General features: G+C 54.0%; 3 protein-coding genes across 3 annotated transcripts; 2 read left to right on the top strand and 1 right to left on the bottom strand.

Moving 5' to 3' along the window:
• The first annotated feature begins 235 nt into the window (after positions 1–235).
• BOLA3 (bolA family member 3) lies at positions 236–992 on the top strand. The gene is made up of 4 exons (XM_072357042.1): positions 236–348; positions 439–562; positions 658–746; positions 853–992. Exons 1-4 carry the CDS (start codon positions 316–318, stop codon positions 916–918), a joined length of 312 nt encoding a protein of 103 aa, XP_072213143.1. The 5' UTR covers positions 236–315; the 3' UTR covers positions 919–992.
• Positions 993–1,095: 103 nt separating this feature from the next.
• MOB1A (MOB kinase activator 1A) lies at positions 1,096–5,390 on the bottom strand. Its single transcript, XM_072357041.1, has 6 exons — positions 5,272–5,390; positions 3,663–3,829; positions 3,426–3,519; positions 2,267–2,400; positions 1,979–2,142; positions 1,096–1,830 (listed from the first exon to the last, which is right to left on the bottom strand). Exons 1-6 carry the CDS (start codon positions 5,283–5,285, stop codon positions 1,753–1,755), a joined length of 651 nt encoding a protein of 216 aa, XP_072213142.1. The 5' UTR covers positions 5,286–5,390; the 3' UTR covers positions 1,096–1,752.
• Positions 5,391–5,637: 247 nt separating this feature from the next.
• On the top strand, positions 5,638–11,861 carry MTHFD2 (methylenetetrahydrofolate dehydrogenase (NADP+ dependent) 2, methenyltetrahydrofolate cyclohydrolase). Its single transcript, XM_072357005.1, has 8 exons — positions 5,638–5,794; positions 6,827–7,011; positions 7,656–7,778; positions 8,223–8,375; positions 8,458–8,565; positions 8,910–9,002; positions 9,525–9,650; positions 10,231–11,861. Exons 1-8 carry the CDS (start codon positions 5,709–5,711, stop codon positions 10,368–10,370), a joined length of 1,014 nt encoding a protein of 337 aa, XP_072213106.1. The 5' UTR covers positions 5,638–5,708; the 3' UTR covers positions 10,371–11,861.
• The last annotated feature ends 391 nt before the right edge of the window (positions 11,862–12,252 follow it).

The raw sequence follows: 12,252 nt of genomic DNA, 5'->3' as shown, positions 1-12,252 counted from the left end.
TGATTTCAGACGTTGTGTGTGTGTGTGTGTGGGGGGGGGGTCGGGATGGGGTCGGGGCGGCTCTTGGGGTCGTAGGGGGGTGTTGGGGCAGGATGAGGCCCGGAGGGGAGCGGTGGGACGGGGGGGAGGTGAGGCCGCTGTGTCTCCTATAGGGGATGGATGGGGGGGGTTGGGATGGATGAGGCTGCGGGCCCCTCTTGAGACCTCCAACCGGCAGGGGGCGCTGTGCTGCGTCGCGGCCTTATGACGTAACGGTCAGCGATTGGCCGGCGGCGGTCACCTCTGCTCTCCGGTAGCGGGCGCGCCCCCCCCACAATGGCCGCGGCGGGGCTGCGGAGCCGCGGGCCGGTGAGTGTGCGGGCGAACCGGAGGCCTTTAGGCCGCTCCGAGGCCCCCGTTTCAACCCCCCTTCCCCGTTCCGCGTCTCTCTGCCCGCAGCTCTTCGTGCCTCGCGGCGCCTGGCGCGGCCTGTCGGCGGGGGCGGCCGGGGAGGAGCGAGTGAGCCGCGTCCTGCGCCAGAAATTCCCCCGCGCCTCCGCCATCCGCGTGGTGGACATCTCCGGTAAGGAAAACAGGCCGCTTCCCCCCCCACACAACGGCAGCGCTGTTAAACGGCGCCGAGCCGAGCGGTTGCATGAATGTGTGATGCGTGAACAGGCGGCTGCGGGGCGATGTACGAGATCCACATCGAGTCCGAGGAGTTCCGGGAGAAGCGGACGGTGCAGCAGCACCAGATGGTCAATCAGGTACCGGGAACCGGGCTGCGCTCTGCCCGGCCTGCAGTGCTTTACAACGTGCTTTATAAGGTGCTTTACAAGGGACTCGGGCCCTCTCTGTCCGTCTCTGTTGCAGGCGCTGAGCGAGGAGATCAAAAGCATGCACGGGCTGCGCATCTTCACCTCCGTGCCCAAGACTTGATGGAGCGCTGCACGAATGGGGAGGGAAGGGGGGGATGCAAAGCTTGCCAATAAACGTGTAGCTGGATGAGGAGGCTCCTGAAGCAGCGCTGGGGTCGGGGGGGACAAAAGCTCCACCAAAGGGGAGCTCTGCAAATAAGCAGCTGGGGGGGACACACAGACAGGACGGCTGTTAGAAAGGAGAGCAGGAAGAAGAAACTTTATTGCCTTGCCAACATGGTCCCTGCCCCTCCCTCTGCCCTCCCCCCCCCCCCATCCAGCTGGGGCAGAAAAGCTGCACCCCTCGCCAGGCACTTTGTATTTCCCTTCCCCGTCACTGTTGCCATGAGGGGAGTTTAAGGCTCTGGGCCAAAGTGCATCGAAATCCAAAAAATAAGCACTTCCAAAAATAAGCTGTGGCCTCTGCTGCCCTTCCCCACCATGGGAAGCACAGGCTGGATGCAGCCCTAGAACGGATCAGCTTTGCTCCAGCACTGAAAACAGCAGCGTGGCATTCCGGAACTTCTCCCTATACCTGCACAAAACAAACCAACCCACTGCAAGCTGCGCGTCCCAGTTTCCCCCACTGCGATTCTTGCCAGACTTGAGTACGTATATGAGAGAAGAAGTGGACAAAACAGTGCCAGGCACCACAGCTCAGCCACCAGCTACACAGCAGCACAGCACTAACGCTGCTTTGCCAAAGGCCTGTAAGGCTGAGTGAGGCGGCACCAGCCAGCACATCATCCGGCTCTTTGGGGCTTGTGTTGCTGAGGGTGAAGGGGAGAATGGCTGTTGACAAAGCAGAAAGGAGTGGCCACGACTGGAAGTTGAGTGGGTCCTCCCAGGGAAAGTTTTATCTGTCTTTGGAACCCAGCTTCTCAATGAGTTCCTGCAGCGGAGCCAACTCCCGCCTGTCGATCAAGTTGAATTCCTGGTAGGAAAAAAATGCAACATCAGAACGGAATGCGCTGCTGAAAGAACCCCAAAAGGAAACAAAAGCTCCAGGTGCAGCCAGCACGCATGAAAATGGGAACAAAAAGCCCTGGTTGAGGCAGCTGAGCAGCTGTTCTGCACCTCACCTGCACAAAGAAGATAAAGTGCTTGAAGGAGGTGTTGAGATGTGCCTCCTCCTGCAGCCGCATGACGGAGTCGAAGTGCTGGTGGTAAATGTGGGCATAGACACGGAAGAGTCGCTTCAGGATGGTCTTGGCCACAGACATGAAGTTCTTGGGAAAAGGGACGCCTGAAAAGCATTGATAAAACAACAAAACAAACCACTGAGACTTGAAAAACCCACTAAGACTTTGTGGTGGCACTGTGCCTTGGTCCTGGACGTGGGGCATGTTGTGTTGTGTCACTGCAATTACCGATCTTTGATGGGAAGAGGGTTTCGTCATCCAGCTGGTCCTGAACCCACGTCATTAAGTAATCAATGTACTTTGGAGCCGAGCACTTGATTGGCTTCTTTATGTTGGTACCGTCTGCCCAGTGGTACTCGTATCTGTTGGGTGAGAGAACAAACAAATTCCTTGGCCCATTGGGGAAAGAAGAGGGGAAAGAAGCACTTGCAGGCCCTTTTCTGGCCACTGGGCCTCACAGCTTCCTCCTTATCATGGCACGGAATGACTTTGCAAAACAAGTACTCTGTGTGGTGCTCTGCCTTTACGTCTGAGCTCCTCGAGCCCAATACAGCAGCTTGGCTTAACATCTCCACCCCAACAACTGCAGCAATAGCCACCAGGGTTCAACCCCCAGAGGCCCCACATCATCAGCCTTCTGAAAAGCACCATCTCAAGGTGACGTGTGCTTATCAGTCTTACAGCACTCTTTTGTACAATCCCTACAGAGAGGGGGGGGGAGAAAATGACGTTTTGGCTCTTGTTTCTCAACAACCAACAAGTAAAAACGAACAGTGAGCTTCAAACAGGAAGTCCTTACAGGAAGCATCCCCAGATATAGAAACAGGAACTCACAATCTAGATACTTCTAGTTTAGAAAAGCAGGGCAGGATTTTACACAGCACCGCAAACTCCCCAGCCAGCCCCCACATCCTGCTTTGTTTTCTTCTCCCATGGTGCCTCACCCTTCTCCCACTCTTCTCCCCTGCTCTCTTCAGCAATCTGACCTCAGCACCTGCTGGGTTCTTGCTGTCTCACGTCCTGCCCCATTAGCGGCTGTGGTTTTAGAACTGCACGCACTCAGAACCACACTACGGCCTCTCAGTGCTTTTGCCCTGCAAGGCAACACACTGGGGCACGACTAAATGCTACAGCAAGGTCTGACGCTTCCACGTCAGGTTCAGTCTCTCCATTTGCCTTAGAATTAATCTGTTACTGGTACCATGTGTCCTCCCTAACTGCCCCACAGGGCTTCATGCACAAGTGAGTGACTGCAGGAGCACAATGCCATGTCCAAACCCCATCCAGACACATCCCATCCTCCTCAGCTTTTGGACACACACTTCAGAGATCGTCCAGCCACTTCCACAACACAAACTGCAGCTGTAAACCACCACAAACTTCTTACCTTGGTCCCGCAGACATGACCGGGCAGCTTGCCTCTGTGCAAAACTCTGTGATGGTCCCATAGAGCATATTGATTTGGTTGAAGAAATCCACCGCTGGAAAGGAAACGCATCAAGTTGATCCCAATTGCTACTCATAAATAACAGCTTTATGTTCCAAACACCTTCATTCCAAACGTCAGCCCTCAAGGCTCACTCCCAGTCCCCAGTTCCACACTCTGGTGGATCTCCTTACTTACTGTTAACTGCAATCCACTCATTAAGGTCTTCTCCCTCCGGCAGCATAACGGCTTGCCTGAGGTTGCCACTCCCAAGAGTGGCCTCTGCATGTTTCAGGAGCTCATATTGATGGGAGCCTTCAGGAATATTCTTCTTGGGTTTGAATGTTTTCGAAGATCGACTCCCGCTGTGAAAACAAAGAGAAACAATTTGGGTGAGCCCTTCAGCAGCAACCTCCTTTCAGAAGCATTTCCCTCCTGTTACCCCATTGCTCTTTGCCACCCGGCAGGTCCAGCTGTGGTGACACCAGGCCTTTTTTTCTCCACCATCAGGGTGAATGGATCCTACACGTGAGCCAACGTGTTTCTGACAGCCACGTGTACGCTGACCTTTTCAAATCACAACGAGCACGTGGTGCAAAGGCTCAAAAACAGACCAGTGATGGTTGCATTCAGTCACACTGCAGACAAGCCACCAAGGAGCCGCCGAGGAGCAAAACGACTGGCTAACTGGGTCAACTGAACAGGGCAAAAGCAAACTGTATAGGAAACAATCTGTTCAGAAGAGCAGCCTAACACAAGCCAGCCCTAAAACATGCATTGTCAGAGCTCATTACTGGCTTTATATCCGTGCACAGAAACCAACGCTGCCAAGAGATGATGGCATTTTAATGCCTCCAAACCATAAAAAACATTAACTTTTGGACTCCCGACTCGCACAGCTCACTGCCACCACGCTCTGTGCTGACTCTGATGTGGGGCGGTGTGAGCCAAAGCACTGCTGGGGGTACAAGCATTTCCTGGCACTGCTGGGCTTGCTGCTCACCCCCCAGTTGCACACAGCCGGATGCACTCGGCCTGCACACGCCTGGTGTCAGCTTCCTGATGCAGCCCTGCAGCACAGCCCGCTGCCTTTGCACACTGTTTACGTGCAGCGGGAATAAAAGACCTTATGATCCAATTCGTTCAGCTCAGCCACCGCTCCCTGCAATGGCGCAGGAGGGAACACAGTCCCAGCACAGTGCTGATACTGGGCACACTGACAACAGAATGAGGCTCTCCAGCCTCTTCTCACACCTCAGGGTGTCTCTGCTCCTTCTGACACCTTTAAGGGCTAGAAATGCACGAGTGTTCACATCTACCACCTGGGTACGGAACAGCCCATCCCTACAGCTGGTTATGGACACACTCTTACAGCAGACAGCCAAGCCATTCCCACAGCAGCCCGTCCATACCCGCCTGCACACAGCTGGGCACACCAACACCCCTCCACTCCCACCGCAGCCCCCGGCCCGCCCGCTGGGAGCCCCACACTCACAGGACAAAGGCCTCCTCCTCCTTTCCGCCTCCCCTTCACCTCCCTAAGCCCAAAGGCTCCCACCAAGGCCTTCCCCAGCAGCTCCCCACAGCAGGTGAACCTTCCAGCCCCTCTGTAGGCCTCTTCCTCCTCCTCAGCCCCTCAGCAGGCCCCACAGCACGCCCTCAGGCCTCCCCTAACGGGCCGAGCCCAGAAGGCCGCATCCTTCCCCCAAACCCTCACACGAGTCGCTCTATAGGGACGCCCCGAAGCCCTCCCGACCCGCAGCCGGCCGAACAGCGGCTCTCAGCCCGCACAGCCCCGGGCACTCACAAGAGGAAGCTCATGGCGAGCGGCGCGGCCTGAGGGAGAGCGCCGCCGGCAGCCGCAGCTCCCGCCCCAGCCTTAACTCTCGCGAGAGCAGGAGCAAGAGGCGTGGCCTCAAGCGGCACTGTCACCATGGCAACAGGCGTAACCTCGCCCCGCCTCTTCCTGCCGCGGCTTCTCACGCTCGCCAGGCCCAGCCAATGGGCGCCGCCGTGCCCAATTACGGAGGGAAGCCCCGCCTCCTTCCCCAGCCTTCCCTCCCTTTCGCCCCGCCCCCTTCCTCTCATCCACCACTCACCGCTCAGCACCGCGTCGCTCGCCGCGACGATTGGCTCCCGCTGCCAGCAGGGGGCGGATCCCCGGCGCTATAAAAGCGGCCGGTTGGGCGGCGCGGTGAGTGACTGCTCTCGCGTGTTCCGTATCCTCGGTGTCCGGTTGTTGCCATGACAACCGCGCTCTGCCCGCTCCGCACCCTCGGCCGGATCACGCTCCGTCCCCGCACCCGCCGCCTGCACCTCAGCGCACCCAGGTAGGGCAGAGCAAGGCCCGGCCGGTGGCCCCGCTGCCCTCGCAATGAATGGGGCCGGACCCCCAGCGGCCTCACCGAGCACTGCAGGCTGATGAAATCCCGCCGCCGCCTTGCGTGGGGATGGGGGGTGCGGGGTGGGGGGTCCGAACCGGAACCGGGATCGGAACCGGGGTGGGAACCGGGCTGTGCCCCAATTGATGCCTGACCGCCGCGGCGTGTCGTTGCGCTGCTCTTTACTCGCCGGTTGTTCCAGCACCGGGAACGGACACGGGGGGTGTGAGGGGCAACCGGAGGTGAATCTTGAGGAGGTGAAACATCAAGGGAGGGATCCGTTGGTAGAACGGCGCTGAGATACGAGCCGTCATCAGGAACCGGAGCGGGGAGCGGCCGTGAGCGCTGCTCGGCTGTGGCTCCGTGCTCACGGCCGTATCCAATTGCCCGGAATGCGTTTGGCAGAACCTCTGTTACCGATATAGCCCAGCAATGCGGGCGAGGAGCTGCCGTGACACGGTTCGGATGGGCTGACACCCCCCTCGGCTCCAGCTGAGCGTTGGGATGGGATTGAAATCCTATATCCCACACCCGGCTGTGTCGCCGTGCAGAGGTGGGCTGCAATGGTGCAGCACTTCCAGCAGCGCAAACTCCACTTACATGCAATGAGTTTTGCTTCGTAGAGCAAAGCTGTCGTGCTTTGGAAAGGAAAGGGTGACTGACTGCCCCTAAAGGGAAGCTGGCAGTGTGGCACGTGTGCCAACAACACGCATGTGGGTTCCTAAGTGCTTCTTCAGGCTGCAGGAATAGCTCTGTTCCTCCAGCAGCTTTGCTTGCTGCAGACAGCAGGGCTGGAATAGCTGCTTAATGTAACAGGCAGGAAAAGAAAACAGGTCTATAGGTAAAGGCTTGTGCTGAGCTCAGCTGCAAGAACTGCTGCTGCCCTGCCTTGGGGGCAATGCCTGTTTGCTGTGCTGATGTTGCACAAAGGTTGGGTTTGCTGGCCCTAACGCTGCTATGGTGATGCTTCTCATGCTGCAGAGATGATGCGGTTGTGATTTCTGGAAGGAAGCTGGCCAGGCAGATCAGACAAGAAGCCCGTCATGAAGTTGAACAGTGGGTGGCAGCTGGGAACAAGAGGCCTCACCTCAGTGTGGTTCTGGTCGGTGAAAACCCTGCAAGTCACTCCTATGTGCTCAACAAAACCAAAGCGGCTGCTGATGTCGGTAAGTCTTGTGCTCATCAGACTCTGCAGCTTGAATATGTGGGCTTGGTGGGCCCATGTAAAGCACCAGCAGGGCTTTGGTTTGCCTTTAATCTGCTGTTCAAGGTGCAGTCGTCATTCAGCACGGTCCCACTGTGCTGTGATGCTTTCAGTCTTGCAAGCTGAGATCCTTCTTGGTTTCCCAAACGTATTTCTGGAGGAAATGGGCTGAAAAAGGTTCAGGGCAAACATTAACTCCATGCTGAGTTCTGTGCTGCTAAAACCTTCTTTGGAGCTGAGATTTCAGTCTTGACATCCCCTTCCTGAAGTGAAGGAGGTCCACAGGAGGTGCAATTGCATTTGCATCGTAGCATCTTTCAGTGTGGCTCCTCCAAGCCCTCCGTACCTTTGGAGGATGGCTGCTTTCAAGTAGTCTTTCCCAGGGATGGCTGCACAGACAAATGGTCTTCAATCACGACTTGCAAGACGTGTGAAGGGCTGCAGCCTGGAATGCAGTCACTGTTACACGAAGCACACGATGATCCTTGATGTGCCCATATCAGATTCTGTGTAGCATTTAAACCAACCAGCTCAAATTAGCACAGACTGGGGAAGCTGCCGCCCCATTTGTGCACGTGCCACTCTCTAACCCAGCACTTTGCACAGGAATCAGCAGTGAAACAATCCTCAAACCGGCTTCAATTACCGAGGAGGAGCTACTGGATTTGATCAGCAAACTCAATAACGATGCCAACGTGGACGGCCTGTTAGTGCAGCTTCCTTTACCTGGTGAGTAGCTGGGTTTCAATCTGCTTATGAGTTCACGTGCCAGAAGGGAGGTGTAGCTCAGGAGTCCTCCTGTGACATGACAAGTGACACTGTGCCGCGGTGCAACCTTAAAGATGGCACTGCTCCATCATACAGCTGCCTGTAAGTTGCTGGGGCGGTGGAAATCTAATCTCGTGTTGCTGGTATCAGCTTCGTGCACCAGGAGCTTAAACTTGGCTGCAAAGCTGCAGCTGTCTAAAAATACCCCTGCTCCTTTAGCAGCAGTGTAGTCCCCAAGTGGTTCCAATCCCCTTCTGCTGGGAGCTGTTAGCCTTGAGCTTGCTGGAAGCTTGGAATAGCTTTGAGCCCCCAGACTGTGATGACTCTGAAGGCCTGCTGCAGCAGGTCAGGTTTTTTGGCTGATCCTTTACTCTTTTTTTTTCCCCCCTTCTTTTTCTTTTCCAGAACACATCGATGAGCGGAAGATTTGCAATGCTGTGACTCCAGACAAAGACGTTGATGGCTTTCATGTGATAAACGTGGGGCGCATGTGCCTTGACCAGTACTCCATGCTGCCAGCCACCCCGTGGGGAGTGTGGGAGATCATCAAGAGAACGGGTAAGCTGCTGCAACATTTGGCTGCTGTTTGGTTCAGCTCCAGCTTGTATTTGTCCTTAAGACTCTGTTTTATCTACTTCAGGCATCCCAACGCTGGGGAAGAACGTGGTGGTGGCTGGTCGGTCGAAGAATGTGGGGATGCCCATTGCCATGTTGCTGCACACTGATGGCAGGCACGAGCGCCCAGGAGGTAGGAGCTTGTTGGTCTCAGAGCCCCATAGTGTACGAGGTAGCTGTGGGAGGAAACCCTCTACCTGTCTACTGGGCTCTTAAACCAGCCCCAGGTCCGCTCTGGGGGCTGTAACATATCTCGTGTGCTGTTGGTGGAGGCTGGAGAGTTAGCTCTGCACACAGGCAATCACTTCAGAGCCTTCTTCAGTTAGTCCTTTACCAGATCTCTCCTTCTGACTTTGTAGGCAGGTTTGTCATCAAGCTCTTGTGTATCTGATGCTTTCCCAGGTGGTCTTGAAAGCGGAGGGTTAGAGAAGTTGCCATATACGTGAGTGAAATGCTTCATGTAACCCCCTCTTGCAGGTGATGCCACGGTAACAATATCACACCGCTACACTCCCAAGGAGCAGCTGAAACAACACACGATCCGCGCTGACATCGTGGTAGCAGCAGCAGGTAAGACTGATCTACCAGTGCAAGGAGGACTTGGTGTGCTAGCAAACACCTGATCAGACCTAGAGAACAGCTAACAGAGCCTGTTATACAGCCTGTGTTCTGTGTACAGACAGGGGGGAGAACTGAGACAGCATCTACTTACCAAGAGGTGTTGAAGGTGCTGAAGGACATCTGCAGTACCCTCTTCAGAGCACAAGAGGTCCCACACGTACATGTGCTCTTCTTTAGGCCGTGCCCTTGGCATGGAGATGGCTCATTAGCAGAAGAATTGAGTTGGTTTGGGGTGTCCATGCGTGGCAACAGAAGCCTGGTGTGAGAGAAACATGGGTTAGAAATTGGGCATAAAGAGACATAAGGTGGGGGTAGGATTATTAGTGGTGTCGGTGGTGAAGGCAGTGCTGTGTACACGAAGGTTTCAAGCTGGGTCAAAACATACTGGGTTGTGCAGTGAGAAGATGGGGGTGATGGGGGACAGGGAGCTGCTTAGCACCACTGTGAGCTTCTGGGTCTGTTCTCTTGCAGGTATTCCTAATCTGATCACAGCTGACATGATCAAAGAAGGAGCTGCAGTTATCGATGTGGGGATAACTAGAGTGCAGGATCCTATCACTGCCAAATCAAGGCTGGTTGGGGACGTGGATTTTGAAGGTAAAAATAAGAGCTCTGGCATCTCATACTTTGAGCATTAAATATCCAGCTGAGAAGTGGGGAGAGAGCCCTGGTTCATGCAGTGGAGCAGATGCACATCAATACTGAAGCTCTCTTTTGCCTTCAGATTTATGAGAATACAAGGGAGCAGCTTTCCTGTAATATGCCATGGGAACACATATACTTCAAGGCAGAAGAGACTGATTCTGAACCTAAGGCAGCTGGGATGCTTTGCCTCTACTCCAGTTTATAACCCACACTCCTGCTTTTAAACTCTGCCCCCCAAGAAAACCAAAAGCATGCAGAGATTCTCTTTTGCTTGCTGTTTACTGGCCTTGCTTACCACTTAGCTGCAACCATGCCCAGGCAGGTCCTGCATCTCCATGAGCCCAGCAAAAAGTACTGGAGCCTCCTCCTGTAAAAACAGAGGGCAAACAGTCACTAGAGTCCTCAAGAGCATGCATCAGGCCTGAATCTGGTCTCAGACTCAGTATGTGTTGCATCAATCTGGCTATTTAGACCTCTCTATATATATATATATAAAACTACTTACATGGTAAACTCTCTGTCCTTCCTGCAGGGGTGAAGAAGAAAGCCAGTTACATCACTCCTGTCCCTGGGGGAGTTGGGCCCATGACAGTTGCCATGCTGATGAAGAACACCATCATAGCTGCCAAGAAGCTGTTGAAACCCAAAGCACTGGAAGCCTTAACTGCTTAACACAGGACTCTCTTTTTAGCTCTGAAAACAACATTCCGAGATGACTCCTAGACAGGCCGATAGAAAATGCAATACTTTATTTATTGTACAGAGGTGGTATTTACTACTCTGAGGTCATAGATATTTATTTGAAGCTGAAGCATATGCGTATTGGCTGTAATAAGGCATATGCATCTACACTCCTGGCCTTCTAGCACAGCTGCTTTCTAAGCCAGTGCTTCTCTAAAGGAACCAGCCTTGCATATCATGGTGTTCTTGCAGGGGCTGAGCAGCAGTGGGGACCCTCTGGGTGTGCAGAGCTTGCTGCAGCATTCGCAGTCCTTGGAGTGGAATGGTGTGTGTTCCATGGTGCAAAAAGAATGGCCCTTGTGGTGTTGTTCTCACAAATGCTCAGTCCGTGCTCTGAAGCGTTTAACTCTGTGATGGGTGTTCACTTGGAGTCGAGCTCTTCTGTAGAAGCAGCAACTGGAAAAAGCCACGTTCTCAGCCTGGATGGGGCTCCTGGCGGTGGTAGATCAGGTATCCCTGGGAAGGCTGATCCCACCTTTCTGGGTGCCAGCAAGCTTTGCTGTGGAGCTGAAGGTCTGTTGCCATGCAAGAGCTGCAGCCACCTGCCAAAGTCACCTCTAGTTGCTCTTCCCTGGAGGGGAGGATGCTCAAACAAATGCAAACCGAGGAGCACCTGGAAAGGCGAGCTGAGGTTCAAATGGCTGAGGTTCAAATGGCTGAGGCTGCACGAGAAACGCAGTAAGAGCTGAGACTAATTTGAAGTGAGATTTATTGGATTGTATCAGTGGTAAATACAAAATGGCTAAAAGTAGTGCTGTAACAGGGCTGGCAAATCTGTGACGCTCCAGTATTTCATATACAAAAAGTATAAACCGTGTGTGAGACTTGCAAAATGGATAAACTGAAACAAGCTGCGCTCTAAAAGGGTCTGAGCTGAGGCTTCAGTTGTGCCTTATGGAACAGCCCCCAGAGCCTGTGAACCCTTTCCAGGGCTGGAAAGTAAAGAGCTGACATAGTGGATAAAGCAAATTAACCATGGTGGAGTGATTACAAGCAGAAAAACCTACCTGTGCCATGCTTCAGCTACCACACGTGAGATTGGTACAAAAACACTACAAAACAGACACAATGCACCCAAACTGAAATAGCTCTTAATGTTAATGTCAAGCTAAAGTGGTGACCGGAGTCATGCTGTCTTATTAAGCTCACCATGGTCCCATAAAGTGTTCTTGAACCAGAAAAATAACTGCTATAAACAGGAAAAGTGCATTCAAGTCCTTCTGGTTTGACTTGACTATGTACAAAGGACTGGGCTGTCCCACACAGAGGTTCAGACCTCTAGTCAGTGCCCCCAGGAACTGCTGGCTGGCACAAGCACAGAGCTCCTATCAATACCAGGGGATGGGGGGGAAGAGAGAGGGCTTTTTGTAGCCTTAAAATAGAGCCAGAAAAAAGAAAGCCCCATCTGTGGGGAGATGTTTGCTGTTAAACCACATGTGTGTGTGTGTAATGGGGGTGGAGGAGCTCGAGGAGGTGCAGACTCCCTTGTCCAGGAGCTGGGAGGCTCCTTGGTGGTGTGCAATGGGGCAAGGAGAGGATGCAAGGAAGGGTATGCCAGGTCCAGGCTGGGTGCAGTGAGATGGGGTCAGGCATGGCCACGCTCAGCTCTGCTGCTCAATTCCTTATGGAAACCATTCCCAGTTCTCTGCAGCAGTGATCAAGCTCTGTTCCCTATTACTGCTCCTATGCACATACCCATCTCAGACACTCCAGCTCCTGAGCCTTCCCTCCTACCAGTCCTCAGCCTCCAATGCGTCCTCATCCCCTGCTATGCCTCAGTGCTGAGCCCCAATGGGCAGGAGAACCCCTCTTG

Source organism: Excalfactoria chinensis, chromosome 25 (genome assembly GCF_039878825.1).
Source record: "Excalfactoria chinensis isolate bCotChi1 chromosome 25, bCotChi1.hap2, whole genome shotgun sequence".
In the NCBI taxonomy this organism is placed as follows: Eukaryota; Metazoa; Chordata; class Aves; order Galliformes; family Phasianidae; genus Excalfactoria; species Excalfactoria chinensis.
This window is presented reverse-complemented; position numbering and strand designations above follow the sequence as displayed.

What these genes read in the sequence shown, in the direction of transcription:
- BOLA3 (XM_072357042.1), top strand. Translation starts at nt 316, where the DNA reads ATGGCCGCGGCGGGGCTGCGGAGCCGCGGGCCG. An exon ending in GGCTGCGGAGCCGCGGGCCG is followed by an intron (nt 349 to 438) that starts GTGAGTGTGCGG and finishes CTCTGCCCGCAG; the next exon opens with CTCTTCGTGCCTCGCGGCGC. An exon ending in CCGCGTGGTGGACATCTCCG is followed by an intron (nt 563 to 657) that starts GTAAGGAAAACA and finishes ATGCGTGAACAG; the next exon opens with GCGGCTGCGGGGCGATGTAC.
- MTHFD2 (XM_072357005.1), top strand. Translation starts at nt 5,709, where the DNA reads ATGACAACCGCGCTCTGCCCGCTCCGCACCCTCGGCCGGATCACGCTC. An exon ending in CAGGCACGAGCGCCCAGGAG is followed by an intron (nt 8,566 to 8,909) that starts GTAGGAGCTTGT and finishes CCCCTCTTGCAG; the next exon opens with GTGATGCCACGGTAACAATA. An exon ending in TGGGGACGTGGATTTTGAAG is followed by an intron (nt 9,651 to 10,230) that starts GTAAAAATAAGA and finishes TCCTTCCTGCAG; the next exon opens with GGGTGAAGAAGAAAGCCAGT.
- MOB1A (XM_072357041.1), bottom strand. An exon ending in TGAGTGGATTGCAGTTAACA is followed by an intron (nt 3,520 to 3,662) that starts GTAAGTAAGGAG and finishes TTTCCTTTCCAG; the next exon opens with CGGTGGATTTCTTCAACCAA. An exon ending in CCTCTTCCCATCAAAGATCG is followed by an intron (nt 2,143 to 2,266) that starts GTAATTGCAGTG and finishes AATGCTTTTCAG; the next exon opens with GCGTCCCTTTTCCCAAGAAC.